The sequence below is a fragment of the Chrysochloris asiatica genome, unplaced genomic scaffold (genome assembly GCF_000296735.1).
Source record: "Chrysochloris asiatica unplaced genomic scaffold, ChrAsi1.0 scaffold00116, whole genome shotgun sequence".
Classification (NCBI taxonomy): Eukaryota; Metazoa; Chordata; class Mammalia; order Afrosoricida; family Chrysochloridae; genus Chrysochloris; species Chrysochloris asiatica.
In genome coordinates, this window is record NW_006408634.1 from 4,530,703 (window position 1) to 4,551,959 (window position 21,257).

General features: G+C 46.8%; 2 protein-coding genes across 2 annotated transcripts; one reads left to right on the top strand and one right to left on the bottom strand.

Moving 5' to 3' along the window:
• Positions 1–1,157: 1,157 nt before the first annotated feature.
• Positions 1,158–5,297, bottom strand: LOC102811533 (sialic acid-binding Ig-like lectin 5-like). The gene is made up of 9 exons (XM_006868354.1): positions 5,261–5,297; positions 4,809–5,186; positions 4,326–4,604; positions 3,966–4,007; positions 3,064–3,321; positions 2,693–2,977; positions 1,589–1,720; positions 1,327–1,462; positions 1,158–1,191 (listed from the first exon to the last, which is right to left on the bottom strand). Exons 1-9 carry the CDS (start codon positions 5,295–5,297, stop codon positions 1,158–1,160), a joined length of 1,581 nt encoding a protein of 526 aa, XP_006868416.1.
• Positions 5,298–6,364: 1,067 nt separating this feature from the next.
• Positions 6,365–11,555, top strand: SIGLEC14 (sialic acid binding Ig-like lectin 14). Its single transcript, XM_006878335.1, is given in 7 exon segments — positions 6,365–6,368; positions 6,938–6,992; positions 7,343–7,432; positions 8,226–8,434; positions 10,925–11,080; positions 11,251–11,386; positions 11,522–11,555. Coding segments are annotated over 7 exon segments (684 nt in total).
• The last annotated feature ends 9,702 nt before the right edge of the window (positions 11,556–21,257 follow it).

Sequence of the window (21,257 nt, forward strand, 5' to 3'; positions counted from 1 at the left end):
TACGTTGTTGTTATGTGCTGTGGAGTCAGTTCCGACTCACAGTGACCCTGCACAGGGTTTCTGAGGCTATAAATCTTTACAGGAGCAGAAAGGCTCATCTTTCTCCCGCGGAACAGCTGGTAGTTTCAAACTGCTGACCTTGCGGTTTGCAGCTGGATTCGTAACCACTGCACTACCAGAGCTCCTTTATGGATATAGACTTTTTAAAAGTTCATCTAAGATTTGTGACCTTTAATCTAAGTAAGATAAATTTCAAGGACCTCTAGTAGTGCAGTGGTTACGAATTGGGCTGCTAACGGCAAGGTCAGCAGTTCGAAACTACCAGCTGTTCTGCGGGAGATAGATGAGGCTTTCTGCTCCTGTAAAGATTTACAGCCTTGGAAACCCTGTACAGGGTCGCTATGAGTTGGAACCAACTCCATGGCACATAACCACCACCACCAGCTAAATTTCAATAATAGTGAATAAGTACAAAAGAGTTAGCTAAAACATACATAAAAGAAAGAAAAATTTGCTCTAAAAAGTGCCACATAGATAAAAAGCAAGCTTTGTTTATCATCTTTTATATGATAGTGTGTTTAATAAAACTTTTCACAATAATTATATTTTGTAGCATTTTATAATAGTTATGATGAGACAGGGGTCTTCTACACAGAAACTTGACAGGAGAGTTGGAGAATGAGAAGTCCAGGACTAACAAAGGCAGTATTTAGGAATTGGTAGGGGAGTCCTGGTGTGGCGCTGTGGGCTAATGCGTCAGACTGCAAAGTTGTTTGAACTGCAAGGTCGGTGGTTCAAGCTCACCAGCTGCTCCTTGGAAACCCTATACAGGGTCGCTATAGGTCACCACGGGTCAGAATCGACTTGACAGCACTTAACAACAACAAGAAGGGCAAATTCCCAATGGCTAGTCCTTCAACCACAGATCTGAAGGTCAGGAGGGAGTAGGGACAGGTGGGGTCCAATAGATGGGAAGTGAGTTGAAGTGGGGGACAAGAAAGATGAACAGTACATGGATAGTGGGGCAGGCAGAAAACTCAAAGGGACAGTGGGTGGGAATCACGTGTTTCCATGGAGACAGTGACAGTGATGTCCCCCTTGTCTGTGAGTCTGGTCTCCATGTCCACACCTCAGTCTGTCTTGAGAAGGAAGGGGGCTCAGTCAGCCCTGTTCCTCTGGGGGCCTTCACACCTGCAGAGCAAACCCAGGTCTCAGATCAGAGTGGGTCACTTCAATTTTAAGTCCAGGCTGGACAGGACAGCTCAGCCCCACCCTAGAACTCAGGACCAATCACTGGTCTTCCCTGAGAAGGGCAGGTGAGCTCACCTGGTGTAGTAGAGCCAGGTGAGGCCATAGGTGAGGAGGAAGCCAGCCCCCATGAGGACCCCTCTGACCAGGGTGCGGATCAGAGACCCAGAGCCCTCTTCCACCTTACTGAAACAGGGGCAGCAAAGGTCCCTTCCTGTGGGAGGGAGAAGGCAGTGAGGCTCTGTCCCCTGGCCTCTGCCCCTCCCCCAGCCAGCACCTGACCAGACTGCCTGTCCCCACAACCTCTCCTGCGTCTCTCTGGACCTTCCAGGAAACTTACTTACCTCCACCTCCATCCAGCCGCTAATATTAGGGGGCAATTCCAGCCCCTCAGATGCTGAGGACTGGGAGTGGGTGGAAGGGGCTCTCAAGGCTTTCCCCTCCGCGCCCAGCTCAGCGGGGCAGTGAGTTGCTGTCAGCCACGCAGACCAGGACAGGGGCTGTTCATCTAGGACACACTGCGAGGTGGCATATTAGCTCAAGTTCTTGGGAGCTGGGAGAGCAAGACGACTAGAAAGGAGGAGGGTGGAGATGGGAGAGATCCGCGAAGGGCCTGAGAGGGGGCTGGGCAGAAACGAAGGCAGTGAGGAGGCGACGTTGAGAAAACACTTGGGGGACCAAGGCTGAGACAGACACAGATAGAGTGAGAGAAAAAAGGACAGAGAGTCAGGAATGGAAGAGTGGAACTGCTAGGAACCTGATGATTGAATCAGCATGGTCAAGAAGGGGGTTGAGCGGAGATTAGAAGAAAGAGGGGCAGTTCTGTGTTAGGGAGTAGTGCCCTGGCATTTCAGGTGGACTGTGCAAAACAATGAGCTAACCTGGCAGGTGCAGGAAATGCACTTAGTTCTGCGACGGGACATGGAGGCCCTGCGCTGCAGGCACAATGATGATGGAAAGGAAGGCAGGGTCAGAGCGTGCAGAGCCCAGGGTTTTGTCCTGGGAGTACTGGGGACTATTAGCTGGGGATAATGCAATAGGCTCTGTGTGTAGAAGAGCATCACTGGAGCCATTAGACTGGAAGGAAGCATGGCAAAGCCTGAGTCAATGATCTGGGTCAGAGGATAGATCTGAGCTAGGACTGGGACTCAGGGGAGGAGAAAGAGAGAAGCGATTTGAGTTTTTGCAAATGACTCAGTGACTCATGGGGTGCAGCTGGTGAGAAGAGGAGTTGTATAGAGTAAAATCTGGAAGATGGAGATGCTAAGGTGACATCCTCAAGGCTACTAACTCAAGAACTTGGTTTCTTATCTTCCCACCTCCTTGGGAAAATTGTGCCAGGTGGCAGTTTAGACAGGGGATGGAGCAATCTGTTCTTTTGTTCACCTTACGTTCAAGCCCCATTCCCTATCCCCTTAGGTCTCAGCCCACAAGAGACCCCAACCTGGCAACATCTGAACAGCTACAGTCTGGTTCCCATGGTCATTCCGGGCTTCACAGCGGAGTCTGAGGATGGGGCTGAGTCCCGTTAGGAGGCTGAAGGAGCTATTGGCCCAAGGCCCAGTGCAGCTGGAGGTGACAGAGAAGGAGGCATTGCTGCTTTTCTCCTCCACCAACCTGTCCCCAACCCACCAGTGCAGGGACGGGGCTGGCCAGGCTTGGGCAGAACAACTGCACTGCAGACCCATAGCCTTCCAGGAGCAGGAGGACCACAGCAGCCGTGGGGGGTCTGTGGAGGGGAAGGAGAAGCTTCAGAAGGTACCTGTACCCTCCCCAGGACCTGGGTGTCCTGCCCTCAGGAGTCACCACACTCACAGGTCACAGAGAGGCTCAGAGATATATTTTGTGAGCCTAGTCTGTTCTTGGCTCTGCAGGTGAACACTCCTTCATTTCTAGTTCTGACTTGATGCAGTTCCAGGTACCCCATGTTGAAGATGGAGGAGACATTCAGGGCTCGGGATCCCTGAAACCAGGTTAACTCTGAAGGAGGGTTGCTGTCAGCTACACAGATGAGGTGAAGAGACTGGCCCTCCAGTATGGAAAGGGGTGAGCTGTTTCTTATGACCTTGAGGGCTTTGGGGAGAAAGATGGAGAAAGAGAGAAAGATGCATGTGGAAGCAGAGAAAGATGCAGAGAGAGGTGGAAAGAGATGCCGGGACAGAGAAATGCAATGAAAGATGGAGAGAGAGATGATGGAAGAGAGAAGGAGAGAAAGATTATGACCTTGAAAGGAGGAAAGTTGATAATACTTTCTATCTCTCCCCCCTTCCCAGGCTCTGTTTTACCACTGTCTCTCCTCCCCTAGCCCATGCTGGGCTCAGTACTGTTTGGCAGAGGGAGCACAGACTGCCCCAGATGACTTTGGGAAATAGAATTTGTTAATGCATCAGGAAGTACGGCTCAGGGGTCCAAGTTGGAGAGGTAGGAGGAAACCCACAGAGCACTGTCAAAGTGAAATGGGATTGGCATGGACTACCTCTTGGATGTGGCAACAAAGAGGTCTTTGGTGACTGTGGTAAGATCTGGACCACAGGATGGATGGAGACATGGGAGGGTCCAAGGTCTGACTCACGTCTTTGAAGAGAGTGTGTGTGGCAGGTAGCGCAGGGAGGGTGATGATTCCCATCCTGGCTCTGCCCATATCTGATCCCATTGGAGCTCTGATCCCCACCTCTGCTCTGAGTTCCCAGCCCTGGAGAGGAGAGGTTCTTTCCCACCTGTGCCATTTTGGAAGAAGACGGTGAGGTTCTCTGGAGCATCTGGGATAGAAAGATAAGACCCCTACTTCAGAGGTGAGGAGTGTGATCAGTGTTGGCTCTGAACCCAAGATCCCAAGGAAAGAGGAAGGTGAGCGCTGCCTCCTTGCCTACTCTCCACTCAGACACCCAGGGCATGAGTTTCCCAAGGTTAGTGCATGTTGGTGTCTCTCTCCCTCCTTCCTGCCCTGCCTTCTGCTCCTTCCTCTTTCATTTCCACCTTCTCCTGGACTCTCTCTCATCTTCTCCCCCTACACCCACACCCACACACACACCCCACTCCCACGTCCTCAGAGTCCAAGCCATCCCAGCCACACTCACAGGAGACATTGAGCTGGATGGTCGTCTTTGTGACCAACCAAGTTCTTTGACGTTTCACCTGACAGGTGAGGTAGGTGCCATGGTCCTGGGGCCTCAGTATGAGGGTGAGCACTGAGGACTGCAGGGTGCTAGGGTCCTGCCTATTAAGGGCATCCCCTGTCCAGGAGAAGGTGAGTGGTCTCCCCCCATCACAGGATCCTGGTAGGCTGCAGGTTAGGTTTGTGGGGTGGCCAGATTCCAGAAGTTCCGGGATGTAGATGTTGGGTTTCTCTCTGAAGTCTGAGGAGGAGAGAGAGGTGTCTGGGCCCCTGGAGGATGGGGACCCAGAGTGTGGCCCTGACACTGGCCAGTGTCTCAGGATATGAACTGGTCTTGATCCTGTACTTCCTCTGACCACCCAGGCTCCGTGAACAGGAGCAGAAACCATCCTTTCTCTGGGCTGTCCCCTCATCCCAGCTTCCTCTCCTGGGGCCCCTGACATACCTGTCACCCGCAAATGCAGCTTATCTTTGTAGGTGTATCTTACTTTCAGTCCTCTCTCCACTCGCAAAAAGTAGGTCCCCGTATCATTCTTCCTGGCATCTGTGATGCTCAGGGAACAGTCATTAGTGCTGGGATCACCGAGGAAGCGGAATCGCCCCCACGTCTCTGTCTTCACTGCTCTCCCTGGCTTGTTTGTGGCCACCGGAGGATCTCTGTATATGTCGGCCCCATCCTCAAACCAGAAGATGTAGAGTTTACCAGATGGAAATGAATCTTCCCAGGGGTAGGAGAAATTGCAGGGAACAGTGACACACAGGCCTTCCTGGACCCTCACCGATATCAGAACCTGCAGCTTGTACTCTTTATCCTGCAGGGACCCTGAGGGACACAGAGACACCACTGCAGCCCCAGCCCGGCCTCTGTGGGGGCCCATTGTTCCTGCGCCTACTTACCTCCCCACAGGAGGGATAGCAGCACCAGGGGCAGCATAGCTGCGTCCACAGGGCCGTGAACAAGTCCAGGTCCTTCTGTCAGTCAAGTGAACGCCCTGAATGTGGGGAGGGGCGAAGGAAATGCCAACAGGAAACTGATTGCAACACTTTACATCCCTAAGAACCCATCACTGTGAGTAAGGTCTGTGAGCTGTCAGTGATCAAACCCAGCAGAGAAGTGGAGAGTACTGTTGGAAGGCTGTTTGGTGTCAGTATTGTTAAAACAGCAACAAGACGTTGGAAAGTCAAGGCAAGTCTGATCTCTGTCTCATAGGTTTCAGCCTTGGATGGCTGATGGCTGGCAGTTAGAAGAGGTCCTAGAAAAGGTCAGATGCCACTCCCACATCATGCACCTTATTTACATTATTAGCAAGCTGTCCAATCCCCTTAGAGGGTTACAAGCACCTCATTTCCATAGTCCAACCCAGTCATTTGGTGGGAGTTACAAAGACTATCTTTCTGCTCCTGTAAAGATTTACAGCCTTGGAAACCCTGTACAGGGTCGCTATGAGTCGGAACTGACTCCATGGCACAGAGTCACCACCACAAAGACTATCTCTTGCTGGTTTTTGTTAGGTGCTTCCAAGTAGGTTCCGACCCATGGTGACCCTTTGCACAACAGAATGAAACCCTGCCCAGTCCTGCGCCAACCTCACAATTGTTGCTATACTTGAGCCCATTGCTGCTGCCACCATTTCGTTGGGGGTCTCCCTCTTTTTCACTGACCCTCCACTGTACCAAGCATGATGCATGTCCTTGTCCAGGGACTTGTCCTTCTTGATAACACAACCTAAGTATGGAGACAAAGCCTTGCTATCCTGACTTCCAAGGAGCATTCTGACTGTATCTCTTCCAAGAGAGATCTATTCGTTCTTCTGGCAGTCCATGGTACTTTCAATATTCTTTTTGCCAGAATAAAGGCTGAAATAGTTATTAAAGAAAGAGGCAGAAAGATAGAAAGTGGCTTAACTGCAATGGCAGGTTTATTGGATAAACCTGGGATGGGCTCCTGACATGAGTCAGAAGCCCCCTTCCTGTGCAGGTTAGGTGCTTTTATCCTGTAGCATGGGTAAGGGGGGTAGGGGGAGGTGGTGGTTGTCTTGGATAGGCTGCTGAGCAGTGGTGAGAAGGCTTCTGGGTAGACAGGGTGATAGCTTTCTGTTGGGGGAACATGAAACTTAACAGCCTAAGGGCTTGGGAAATGGAAACATGTTACAATAGCCTAAGAGCACCCTCTCACTTTCAGTGAACTCAAATGGCTAGAATATGGTCAGAAGGGTCGTATTAAATACTTCAATTCACTACAGTGGGTCTGGGCTTCATCTTTGTACCACAAGATTCTAGAGTTCATGAAACTCAAAACTCAAGGAGGGTGGGTCTGACAAGCGACTCATCTAATTATCAGAAAGGATGTTTCTCTTTGATCTCTGGACTCACTTCTTGGTGGACCAATTCTGCCTCTTGGATTTCAGAGTCATTTGCATGGTGATGACTTCAGATTCAGTTCTCAAAAGGCCCCCACTCTCTCAGAACCTTAGTGTCCACACCTACAGAGTCACCCCCATGCTGACAACTCAGGTTCCTAAGTTCCCTTTTCATGGTGATGGTGACCACAGCTTCACCTGTCTCTCCTACCAGATTTCTGTGGGCACTTCTTTGACTTCTCCCATATTCAGAGCATTCCCTATCCTGGGTTTGCTCCTGGCTCTGTGAGTGTAGGTGGGCACGCTGACTTGGTGCTGAGATCCCTTCTGTGGGGAGGTAAGTAGGTTCAGGGACAAGAGTTCTGGCTGGGGCTGCAGCTGGGTCTCTGTGTCCTTCAGCATCCCCTTGGGATGAAAGAGAGTAGGAGTCACAAGTGTTTGTCATTGTTCTGGGCAAATTCTCCTATACTGCTGGGAACCCTGGTTTCGCTCTAACCCACTCTACATCTTCTGGTTTTAGGGTGAGGACAAAATATATTGTGATTCCCTTGTGGTCACAAACAAGCCAGACCAAGCAGTGAAGAAGGAGACGGAGGGTCAATCAATCCCACTTCCTCAGGTTTCCCAGCACCAATGACGGGTCCCTGAGCATCTCAGATGCCAGGAAGAGCAACACAGGAACCTACTTTTTCCGAGTGGAGCGAGGACGGCATGTAACATGTAACTGTCTAGGAAAGGGGCTGAATTTTCAGGTGACAGGTATGGCAGGGGCTCCAGGAGAGGATGTTTGGATGTTGTTGTTGTTGTTGTTAGGTGCCGTGGAGTCAGTACTGACTTATAGTGACCCTATATGCCCAACAGAATGAAACATTGCCCGGTCCTGGGCCAACCTCACAATTGTTGCCATGCTTGAGCCCATTGATGCTGCCACTTGGCCAATCCATCTCACTGGGGGTCTTTCTCTTTTTCTCTAACCCTCCACCTTATCAAACATGATATCCTTCTCCAGAGACTATGTCTCCTGACAATATGTCTGAAGTATGAGAGACAAAGTTTGGCCATCTTGGCCTCCAAGGAGTACTCTGGCTGCACTTCTTCCAAAACAGATCTGTTGGTTCTTCTGGCAGCCCATGGCATTTTCAATATTTTCCAACACCATAACTCAAATGCATCAATTCTTCTATGATCTCCAGCTTTCATATGCATATGAGGTTATTGAAAATACCATGGCTTGGGTCAGGCGCACCTTAGCCCTCAAGCTGACATCTTTGCTCTTCAACATGTTTGGATGAGAGGAACTAAATGTTTCCACAGGGAAAGGACACTGTGCTTCTGATCATGGACCTGACACAGTGGTCACTATAAGGACCACATTCTGGGGTCCTATCCCACAGAGGCAAAGAATCTCCCTCTCTCCTCCTCACACCTGAGAGAGAAACCCAACATCTGCGTTCTGGAACCTATGGAATCTGGTTGCCCCACAAACGTGATGTCATCTGCAGCCTGCTGGGCTTCCATGATGGGTGGAGACCATTCACCTTCTCTTGGACAGGGGGTCCCCTTAACAGACAGGACCCTAGCACCCTGCAGTCCTCAGTGCTCACCCTCATATCGAGGCCCCATGGTACCTACATCACCTGTCAGGTGAAACACCCAAGATCTCAGGTGCCCACGGAGATGATAGTCCAGTTCCACATGTCCAATGAGTTGGGTGAGATGGCTGGGACCAGGAGTATAGTGGGGGCAGAGTTCCTTTCCCCAGAAGTTCTCTTAGGGGACGGTCCCCAAACCCTACCTCTTCCCATGTTGGTGCCTTTTTGGGGAAAGGGCAAAAGTCCACCCTCACCACATCTTCCCATTCAGACACCATGCAGTCTGTGGCCACCACCATTTTCCAGAAAATTCACAGGTAGGAAAGACCCTGTTCCTCTTGAGGGCTGCCCTGGAGTCAGATCTCTGCCTGTTTAGGGTTCAGCTGGTGTCTCAGAGCATAAAAGGAGAGAAGGTTGAACTTGAAGAGGAACCCAGTCTTCTGTCCTCAGACTCGTGGTGGAGTCTTCCCCCAACCATCCCTTCTCATGAAAGTCTCCCACTGATCGACCAAGTATATCACATTTGACTGCCCCACTGTTCAGAGTTTCTGAAATAACACATGCCTGTTTCATTTCTTGTCTGATCATTTTTTGTAGGCACCTCAAATGAACACAGTCCTCTAGCTCCGTCCTGGACTCTGTTTCTCGCTACACTGAGCTTCATCCCATGGCTCCATCTCCATCCCATTCCTGTGCTTATTCCTCCCACCCCCTTAGACACAGTCATTTATCTGATCTCAGATCTGCTTTGAATCCCTCATGAAGATGCCACCGTAACAACTCCTTTCCCCAAGAAGTCACTCTACACAAAGCCCCTTCTCACCAGCTAGATGCCATGAATCACTGAGTTTTGCAAACTTTGCTCTCAAATCACTTCTCTCTTTTTCCTCCAGTCCTAATTCAAATATGATATCTTACCCAGGTCATTGCCACAGGCTCAGCCCCTGAAGCCTGCTTCCTTCCTGTCTAATGGCACCAGCAGAGACCTTCTGCAACCAGAGGCTATTTCGTTATCCCCAGCTGAAAGCACAGTACACTTCCATACTCCCAGGATGAAGCTCAGGACTCTTAGCCTTGTCCCGGAGGCTTCCCATGACCTGACCCTGCCTTCTTTTCCACCATCTTTGTGCCTGAAGTGCACCTGGCCCTCTATGCCTGGTTGTAGAATTGGGTACATTTCCTGCATCTGCCAGGCTAGCCCAGTAATAGTCACAGCTCCACCTGAGATGCTCGCACAAGACTCATAATACAGAACTCCCCGTCTTCCTTCCAAGTCTCCTCTCAGCCCCCTTCTTTCCCACACTGAGCCAACCACCAGGTTCCTTGCAGGTCTACCCTCCTTCCCCTGTCTCTTTGGTTCTCAGTCTCTTTGTATGTCTCTATCGGTCTTGTTGTTGGGAAGTACTCTTGAGTGTGTTCTCACTCATAGTGACCCTGTATTGGGTTTCTTAGCAATGACTGGTGAGTTTGAACTGTCGACCTTGTGGTTAAGCAGTCCAGTGCTTGTTTTATAGGTCCACACCACCAGGACTCCCTCTCAGCTTTGTTGTTGGATACCCTCAAGTCAGCTCTGAGTCATGGTGAGTCTATGCACAACAGAAGGAAACACTGACCTGCCTTGTGCCCGCCTCCCAATTGTTAAGTTTGAGCCCATTGCTGCTACAACTGTGCCAACCCGTCTCATTGGGGGTCTTCCTCTTTTTCGCTGACTCTGCTCCACTTTACCAACCATGATGCCTTTCTTCAGGCACTGGTCGTTCTGATAACATGTCAGAAATGTAAAAAATGAAGTCTTGCCATCTGGGTTTCAAGACGTATTCTGGTTGCATCTCTTCCAGGTTGGTTTTTGCTTTTCTGGCAGTCCATAGTACCTCTCATATTCTTCTCCAACACCATAATTCAAATGCATCGATTCTTCTATGGTTTTACGTATTTATTGTCCAACTTTCACATGCATATGAGGCTATGGAAAATACCATGGCTTGTGTTAGGTGCACGATAGTCTTCAGTTTTACATTTTTGCTCTTGAACACTTTAAAGAGGCCTTTTGCAGCAGATTTGCCTAATGAAATATGTTGTTACATTTGTTGATTCCTACTTCCAGGAGTGTTGACTAGGGATCCGAGCAAAAGGAAGTCTTTGACAACTTCAATCTTTTCTATGTTTATCAGGATGTTATTTTTTGGTCCAGCGTGAGGATTTTTGTAATCTTTACATTGGGATGCAATCCATCCTGAAATCTTTGATCTTCATCAGTAAGCATTTTATGTCTTTTTCTCATCCAGGAAGCAAAGTTGTATCATCGGCATATTGCAGGCTGTTAATGAGTCTTACTCCAACCCTGACGCTTTGTTCTTCTTCATACAATCTAGCTTCTTGGATTATTTGCTCTGCGTATAGATGCACCGCCCCTATCCACTTACTCTACAATGTGATACTAGGGCTTGCTCCCCAATTACTCTCTCAGCCCAGTCAGCCTCACTCCTGGCCCCGCCCATTTACCAATCGTCCAATCCTTCGCCTTTCCCCAGGCTCCGCCCACTTGGTGAGCTCCCTTACGCCCCGCCCCTATCCACTCTCTCCTATCTTTCAGTCATTTGTTCTCCCAGCTCCTAAGACGTGTCCTGGAGGGACGGCCCCTGTCCAGGTCTGCGTGGCTGACAGCTACTCCACTGCCACGTTGAGCTGGGCTCCAGACGGAAAAGCCCTGAGCCCCTCTCAGTCCTCAGCATACTATAGCTGTCCCGCAATATCAGGGCCCGGAGGTAGCGGGGAGTTCACCCTTGAAGCTCAGCCTCACTGGGCTCACAGCACGTTTCCTGAGGGCTGAGTGAGTTGCAGGAGAGGTTGTGGGGACAGGCAGTCTGGTCAGGTGCTGGCTGCTGGAGAGGCAGAGGGCAGGGGACAGAGCCTCACTGCCTTCTCCCTCCCACAGGAAGCGACCTTTGCTGCCCCTGTTTCAGTAAGGTGGAAGAAGGCTCTGGGCCTCTGATCCACACCCTGGTCAGAGGGGTCCTCATGGGGGCTGGCTTCCTCCTCACCTATGGCCTCACCTAGCTCTACTACACCAGGTGAACACACCTGCCCTTCTAAGGGAAGACCAGTGATTGGTCCTGAGTTCTAGGGTGGGGCTGAGCTGTCCTGTCCAGCCTGGAGTTAGAATTGAAGTGACCCACTCTGATCTGAGACCTGGGTTTGCTCTGCAGGTGTGGAGGCCCCCAGAGTAGCAGGGCTGACTGAGCCCCCTTCCTTCTCAAGACAGACTGAGGTGTGGACATGGAGACCAGACTCACAGACAAGGGGGTCATCACTGTCACTATCTCCATGGAAACACGTGATTCACACCCCTACCCACTGTCCCTTTGAGTTTTCTGCCTGCCCCACTATCCATGTACTGTTCATCTTTCTTGTCCCCCACTTCAACTCACTTCCCATCTATTGGACCCCACCTGTCCCTACTCCCTCCTGACCTTCAGATCTGTGGTTGAAGGACTAACCATTGGGAACTTGTTGTTGTTAAGTGCTGTCAAGTCGATTCTGACCCGTGGTGACCTATAGCGACCCTGTATAGGGTTTCCAAGGAGCAGCTGGTGAGCTTGAACCACCGACCTTGCAGTTCAAACAACTTTGCAGTCTGACGCATTAGCCCACAGCACCACACCAGGACTCCCCTACCAATTCCTAAATACTGCCTTTGTTAGTCCTGGACTTCTCATTCTCCAACTCTCCTGTCAAGTTTCTGTGTAGAAGACCCCTGTCTCATCATAACTATTATAAAATGCTACAATATATAATCATTGTGAAAAGTTTTATTAAACACAATGTCATATAAAAGATGATAAACAAAGCTTGCTTTTTATCTATGTGGCACTTTTTTAGAGCAATATTTGCTTTCTTTTATGTATGTTTTAGCTAACTCTTTTGTACTTATTCACTATTATTGAAATTTAGCTGCTGGTGGTGGTTATGTGCTGGGGAATCAGTTCTGACTCTTAGTGACCCTGTACAGGGTTTCCGAGGCTGTAAATCTTTACTGGAGCAGAAAGCCTCCTCTTTCTCCTGTGGAACAACTGGTAGTTTCGAACTGCTGACCTTGCCGTTAGCAGCCCAATTCATAACCACCGTGCTACCAGAGCTCCTTGAAATTTATCTTACTTAGATTAAAGGTCACAAATCTTAGAAATATTTTAACAAAGATTTTATTTGTGAGTAAATTAAATTGCTGTAGCAAGAGTACCTGGAGATACTAGAAGACTTAACTTGAGAAAGATAGTGGTTTCCATTTATAGGAAGCTTTGTGAAAGTTAGTTGAGCGGAGGGGGCTGGGAGAAGAATAGGTCCGGGAAAGCTGTCATTTAAGCAAAGGCAGGTACATTCCAAGTGATTGGGTCAAGTCTCCTTCCTCTAATTTGTAGTAAGTGCAAGGGTTCTTGGCTTTAATATGATGAAGTCTCAAGAGAAGTTTGTTGTTGTTGTTTGTAAGTGCCGTGGAGTCGGTTCCGACTCATAGAGACCCTGTACAGGGTTTCCGAGGCTGTAAATCTTTACGGGAGCAGAAAACCTCATTCTCCTTTGGAAACAGTGGTAGTTTAGAACTGCTGACCTTGAGGTTAGCAGCCCGACTCGTAACAACTACACTACCAGAGATCCTTTCAAGAGAAGGAAGGTTTGGAAAATAGAAGAATTGATGCATATTAATTACAGTGTTGGTGAAGAATATTAAAAGTACCATGGACTGCCAGACGAACAAACAAATCTATCTTGGAAGAAGTACCCGCAGAATGTTCCTTAGAACTCAGGAGGGTGAGACTTTGTCTCTGGTACTTTGGACGTGTTGTCAGGAGGAACCCATCCCTGGAGAAGGACATTATGCTTGGTAAAGTGGAGGGTCTGTGGAAACAGAGGAAGACCCTCCCACGAAATGGATTGGCACAGTGGCAGCAGTATGGGCTCAAGAGTAGCAAGCATGCTCTGGCTGGTGCAGAACCGGGCAGTGTTTCATTCTGTTATGATAGGGTGGCTGTGAGTCCGAACAGATGCCATGGCACCTACCAACAACAACAAGTGGTGGCACAGATGATCAAGCAATTGACTACTAGCTGAAAGGCTGGCAGTTTAAACTCTGCCAGAAGTGTGTTAGAAGCCAGGTCTCGCAATCTGCTTCTGAAAAATCACAGACTTGAAACCCCTATGGAGAAGGTCTACTTTGCACACATGGAGTGTGTGTCACCATGATGGACCATCAATGGCAACTCACAGCATGGAAAAGCTGGGGCTAGTCTAAACTGGTCATGATTATTTCTGGCCGATAGCTGGAAGCTCTTGTTGTTAGATGCTGTTGAGTTGGCTCTGACTCAGAGAGACTCTATGCACACCAGAACAAAATACTGCCTGGTACTGAGCCATCCTCACAATTGTTGTTATGTTTGAACCGACTGTGGCTGTCACTGTGTCAACTCATCTTCTTCGTGGTCTTCCTCTTTTTTCATTGACCCTCCACATTACCAAACATGCTGTCCTTCTCCAGGGATGTCCTTCTCCCTCCTGATAATATGCCAAAGTATAGAGACGGAGTTTCATCATCTGTTTCTAAGGAATATTCTGGCTGTATTTCTTCCAAGACAGATTTGTTTGTTCTTCTAGCAGTCCAGAACTTTTAATATTCTTTTCCAACACCATAAGTTCAAATGCATCAATTCTACGATCTTCCTTATTCATTGTACAGCTTTCATATGCCTATGAGGCTATGGAAAATACCATGGCTTGGATACGGTCCATTAGTCTTCAAAGTGACATAATTGGCTCTTTTATATTTTAAGGAGGTCTTGTGCAGCAGATTCGGTCAATGCAATGCGTTGTTTGATTTCTTGAATGCTGCTTCCATGTGTGTTGATGGTGGATCCAATTAAAATGAAGTCTTTGACAACTTCAATCTTTTCTCTATTTATCATGATGTTATTTACTGGTCCAATGGTAAGGATTTTTGTTTTCTTTACATTGAGGTGCAACCCAGACTAAAGGTTATGGTTTTTGATCTTCATTCGTAAGTATTTTAGAAGCTGAGATAGACATGAAGGGACTTCCCTTTAGAGCTGTGTTTTGAATTTGAACTTCTTCTTTCCTGGACTGTGAGAACAGAGAAATTCCATTATTTGAGTTCATTCCCTTTGTTTGTGTTACAACATACATTTTACACTGGTTATTAGACAGCCTGTTACAAAAACCCACCATTTATCCTCACCACTGGCTGTCCCTCTCCTGTCACCATGCCTACAGGGCCAAGAGGGTATCTCCCAAGTTCTCCTCCCCTTGTCCCTGAACTAGTGATTTCAACCATGCTTTCTCTCTGCCACAAAGAGGAACTTCATGTCCCTTTCCTGCCTATTGTCATTTTAACTTCCTCTTCACATCATCCTGTCAAAGTTTGTGTGTCTAAATTTATCAATAGTTATGTTGTATAGAAGTATCATTTCAATGGAAATGATCATCAGCTCATCTTAGTATTTGTATGTATGTGTGTGCAAACACACAGAGGGATAGGCATGCATACATTTCTCTCTTTGAGTAGGGGACTGTAGTTCTTATTTTTAAATTTTATTTTCTTGTGGTGGAACTCTACATAACAAAGCATAGGTCAACTCAACAATTGCTACTGCACAATGCAATGATATCAATGGTATTCCTCAGGCTGTGTGACCACTCCTCATTCTTTTCTAAATCATCCCCCCACTGTTTTGCAGTTCTTCTGGAAGGTGGGTGTGGTTGTTTCTCACCTCCCTTCCCTCACTTCAGCACTTTGGATTATTTTACTTCCCTTTTCTTGGTCTGTGTGCTCTTGAGGTGGGGCTAACATGGCCTCTTCCCTGCCCTTGGGGCCAAGCTTTCCTGGCAGAGATTATGGGGAAATTTCCTCTTCAGTCTTTCTGTCTGAACCTTGTGGCTTCCCGTTGCAACTTCCTTTCCCCTCATCCATCTAATCTGGTTCTCCCTCCTAGCAGATGGGGCAGAGCATGGAGATTAGGGATGAGGTGGTCCCAAGGCAAGATCTGGACTCTCCAACTTTAGAGATGTCTCTTGAGATGGAGCCGGAGGTGCCCAGGTTGGGAATGGTGCGGGCACATCAGGGTTCTCTGTCTCATACCCAAGGAGCCAGAGGAACAGCCTATATGCTGTGATGTTTGGCACCTTGTAGACTTGAGATCTCAGAATCTTCCGAGTCACTATAGACAGGTACCTGACCACTGTACTTCAGTGGCTAACATGAGCAGAAGGAAGAGGTACAAAATATAAGACCCAGGGCCATTATTGACTTCTAGCTTTTGGGGAGCCATCTCTTTTATATTTTTCATCTTATTTTCAGAAATAGTTTCTGCATCTTGTAACTTATTTCTACGACTTCTTTTTTTAAGTTTTTATTGTGAATTATGTGAGGTTACATGGGAGAACACCAGCTTTACAGTCATCCTATTGTATTTCATTTTATTGAAATGATTACAAATCCCCTCCTTTCATCACAAATAATCAAGTGTACATCCCATATGCCCACCCCCCCGGCCATCAGCACACAGCCCCTCTTCCTCCCTGATTCCAGAGTCCCCAGCCACTCCATCGTCCACGTATGACTTCATTTTGAGTTCTTCGTTCCTGCTGTCACGTTGATTCTGACTCATAGCAACCTCGTATAGGATTTCTAAGGAATGGCTGGTGGGTTTGAACTGCTGACTCTGCAGTTAATAGTCTAGTGTTTATCTTACAGCATCACACTTGATATTGTTGTTAAATGCCGTGGAGTTGGTTCTAACTCATAGTAACCCTGTATAGGGTTTTCCAAGAAGTGGCTGGTGGACTTGAACTGCCGACCTTGCCATTTAAACTGAGCTTGTGGTCCAGGGCTTATCCTACAGCACCATGCTAAACAATGCATATTTAGAGAAGAGAAGTCCCTGGGTGGTACAAGTGATTAAGGCTGGCATTCTGAACCCAGTCAGAGGCGCCTCACAAGACAGACCTATCCATCTGCTTCCAGAAGGCCACTGTCTTGAAAATCCTGTGAAGCAGTTCTACTCTGTGCACATGGGGTCACCATGAGTTAGAATCAATTCAATGACAACTAAAAAAAACAACATTTTTAGAAGACTTATACTTGTCTTTCTCTCGTAGCTCAATTCCTGGAAAGCACATATGAGAGTGTTGTTAAGTGCCATCAAGTTGGAGCCAATTCATAGTAACCTGGTACAGGGTTTCTGAGGAGTGGCTGGTGAGCTTGAACCTCTGAACTTGCGGTTCAAATTGACCTTGCAGTCTGGCGCATTAACCCAGAGCACCACACCAGGACTCCCATCAGATATTAGTGAACTCATTATTAGTCCATATATCAGATTTTTTTTTTTTTAGTACACTAAGAAAAGTTGTTTAAGACACTTGTTAATTAATTCTGGGAGTCCTGGTATGTCACTGTAGGATAAGTGCCCTACCACAAGGTCACTTTGAACTGCAAAGTTGGCAGTTCAACTCCACCAGCTGCTCTTCAGAAACCCTATACAAGGTTGCTATTAGTCAGAACCAACTTGGTGGCATTAATCATCACCACCAACAAATTAATTCTGAATTCTAAATTATTATTCATTTTTATGCTTAAAGTTTACCTTAAGTCTGAGGTAGTTATTTTATCTCTTTGGTCATTGTGTTCCCAATTTTTTGAACGTGGGTTTATTTTTTGTTTCTATTTTGAGATCTAGCAAACATCCAAAAGCATGCCTGAACCCTCTGTGTTTTATTGAAGGAATAATTATAGAGTGGCCCACCATGGAATCCCCACTCGTGTTAAGAAATGGAACGTTGCAAGTAGCCACAGTCATCTTCTTTGGACTCTTTTCCAATACTATGTTCTTCCAATACTTCCAATACTATGTTTCTTTTTTGGCTTTATCATTTTAGCTTATAAGTGTATCACCAAGCAAAAAGAACATTTTTTTCATGTTTTCAAACTTGGCATGAATGGAATTGTGCCGAAGTACAATTTTGCTTATTTCATTCAACAGGGCAACGGGTGTCTTTGCTTTTATTGGCATATTGTGAATAATTGTATAAATGTAATTGACTTGGTAATTTCTACCACTGGCAGATGTCTGATGCATTTCCTGTGGGGTTATTATAAACAAGGTTCCTGTGAAGAGTCTTGACTATGTGTCCTGCTGACTTAAGCAAGACATTCTCTAGAGTAACACTGTCAGAAAGAAATAATGTGAGCCATCTATACAGTTTAAAATTCTCTAATTGCCATAGAAGGAGTCCTGGTGGTGCAGTGGTTTAAGTGTTTGGCTGCTAACTGAAAGGTCAGTGGTTCAAACCCACCAGCCATTCCACAAGAGAAAAATGAGACCATCAGCTTTGGGAAGGATTCACAGCCTCAGAAATCCTATGGGCAGTTCCACTCAGAGTGAGTCAGAATCTACTCAACTCAAATATGGTGATGGTCATATTTTAAAAGTAAAAAAATAAAATAACAATAATAAATGAAGTTAGTTTCAGTAATATATGAAGGAGACTCATGAAGTTCACGGAAAATGGGATGGAATTTTTCCATTGAGATTTTTGAAGTTCCTCTTAGTGCATTTAATCAATATGTACAAATGTTATTATTTCAAGAGATGAGCATTATAAAAAAAGGAGACTAGGTGGTAAAAAAACAATTATGCAGTCAGCTAGTACCTGGAAGGTCAAGGGTTCGAAACCACCCAGGGGGCTCCTCAGGAGAAAGACCATCTTATCTCCTCCCATAAAGATTACAGCTTGGAAAACCCCATTGGACAGTCCAACTTAGTCATAGTGTAACTTCTATTCTGTCTGGCATACTCTAACTTCCGGTGTGGCACCGTAGGATCAGCACGAGACTGTGGAACCACAAGTTCAAGCCCATCGACTACTCCTTGGGAACTCTATACAGGGCTGCTATGCGTCGAAACCGACTCCATGAGACTTCACAACAGCAAGAACTCTGTCCTATGGAGTTGCTGTGAGTCAGAAGAGTCTTTACAGTGCCCAGTGACAACAGCCACAATCATTATAAAGTGGTTAAGGAGATAGTTTGCATACATTTGTTTTCTATTAAGTCCTTGAAACCTAATGTGTGCTCTACCTTTGTTGTTGTTAAGTGATGTAGAGTCGGATATGACCCATAGTGACCCTGTGTAAGGTTTCTTAGGCATGACTGGTGAGCTTGAACCACCAACCTTGCAGTTCAAATGGTTTTGTAGTCTGGTGCATTAACCCACAGCGCCACAGCAGGATGACAATATCTTGTAGTACATACTCTTATACCCACATTTCCAGTGGTCAGTAGCCACAGGAGACAATGGCTACTCTTTTGCAGCTCCAGCACATTAAACTGCGAGTGCAATAACTGGTTAATAGCACAAACACATCCTCAGTTGAGTAGATAATGTTACTTTCCCATACGGTGATTCTAACAACTAGCATTCTAACAACCTGTGTTCCATATTCTCAATGGCATTTGGTGTTATCAGATACTTTAATATCTACAATTTAAATCTTGGATTTTGTTGTTATTAGCAGCTGTTGGTCCCACCTCATGGCGACACCCGGTATAACAGAATAAACTGTTGCCTGGCTCCTCATCATCTCTGTGAATTGTGATCCAATGGGCTTTCATTGGCTGGTTTTTTTGGAAGTAGATCACCACCCGCCTCTTCCTAGTCCATCTTAGTTTTGGACACTCTGCTGAAACTTGTCCAGCATCATAGCAACATACAATCACCAAAGGATGGTGGTTGTCCATGATGTATATTGGGCCAGGAATCAAACCTGGGTCTCTGTGGGGTGGTAAATGACTTAATATGACCCTTCTAAGGTCAGCAGTTTGAAACTACCAGCTGTTCCACAGGAGAAAGATGAGGCTTTCTACTCCCATAAAGATTTACACCCTTGGAAACCCTGTACAGGGTTGCTATGGGTCGGAACCGACTCGACGGCACTTAACAACAACAACAACAACAATCATAGTCTTTGGGAGTCCTGGTGTGGTGTTGTGGGCTAATGCGTCAGACTGCAAATTCATTTGAACTTCAAGGTTGGTGGTTCAAGTTCACCAGCTGCTCCTTGGAAACCCTGTACAAGGTCACTATGAATTGGGACCATCTCAACAGCACTTGATAACAACAACTACAACCATAGTCTTTGTAATTCCTATTTAATGAATGTGCAAGACTAGGCCAATGTGACATGCTTGTAGCCCACAAAAGAGATTGGATAGCTTTCTAATCATGTAAATAAGATATGTGGCACCCTGCTGGCGTGGGGACATATAAACATGATATATGAAACTCTAATGTGGGGGTTGGTTAGCTTTGCCATTCTGCTAGGTTTAAAATGAGCCATCTTAGAAGCAGAGGTGGAAATCAACCATCAAGAAAGAAGAGCCAGGAATGGAGTGTCTACTTTGGACCCAAGATCCCTACGTTGAACCTCTTAGATCCAGGAGACAGAGATGGTGAGAGATGACAGACAGGCAGACAGCAGAACTAACACAAGACACAGTGGTGGGCTTCCCAGACCATGGACCAGAAAGCTGCATTTGGACAGGTGGTTTGCTGGTGAAATGAGTTGCCTCTGACTCTTAACTGGGGCAGGGGAGCTGAGTTTTCCAACCCACAGACCTAGAGATGTGCTCCTTCTGGCCCAAGGCTCATTGGTGGGGTGGGTGCTTAATCATTAGAACTACTCTTGCCTGAGCAGGACAGAGGACAAGAGGCCACCTGACTGAGAGACCAAGGTGTGTTTGTGGGCATGGTTGAGAAGAGGTTCTTCTAACTGAAGAACTGCATCCTGGGCATTTTTTTTTTTTTTTTCATTCTGAACCTTAAACTGTTAAGTTTCCTAATACACTCCATAGTCCTGAGTATTGTCTGTGAGTTTTGTGTGGTCACTGCAGTGAATTACATAACCCAACAGAGAAGCAGTGTCAGATGTTGTTACCAAGTAGATGGTGTCAGAATTGGTAAAGAAGGTTGGAAGGTGAAGGCATATCTGACCTCTGCCTCATAGGAGTTGGCCTTAGTCTGATGCTGAGTTTAATTCTTACGGGGTCAGACTCCGACTCCATATTGTTGCTACAGACTCTTCTCAGAGTCAAGAAATCTACCACTGTGAGTAACTCATTGGAGTCCTGGATAGAAGAGATGGTTAATACCCTCATCTGATATCTCAAAGGTTAGAAGTTTGAGTTTATTCAGAAGTACCATAGAAGAAGGCTTAGTGATTGATCTGTGTCAGAAAAACCAGCCATTGAAAATCCCACGGAGTACAGTTTGTATCACACACGTGTGATCTCCATAAGTTGAAGTGGAGCCAACGACAACTGATTCGTTAATTTCCTTGAAAGCCAGAGCTATTTATGTTTGTCCAGAGAGCTTCCCTTATCTCAAGTTCATGGTAATAGCTTGCTATCGTATCTTCTTGTCTCTCCAATTTGGGTCTTCAAGGAGCTCCAGTGGTGTAGGGGTTAAGCATTCTACTGCTAACCAAAAGTTTGGTGGTTTGAATGCACCCATTGCTCCAATGGAGAAAGATGAGGCAGTCAGCTTCTATAAAGATTGGCAGCTTTGGAAATCCTCAGGGGCGGTTCTAATCTGTGGCTGCGAGTCAGAATCAACTCCACAGCAATGGGTTTAGCTCTTGAGGTATTCAAGCCACCTGTACCACAAGACATTTGCTGGACTAGACAAATGATGTCAGTCCGTGTTGCACATCAAGGCAAAGTAGGGCTGGTGTTCAGAACGGTTCTCATTCTCTAGTCTCTGCTTGGAAAACTGTGTTTACCCTTTTGGAGACCTGCTCAGTAGGTGAGATTCTCCTGTAAGCATCCTGCCTTATGGTAGGCCTGTGCGACATCTTTGTACCTTAAGTCCATGGTTTTAGTCCAAG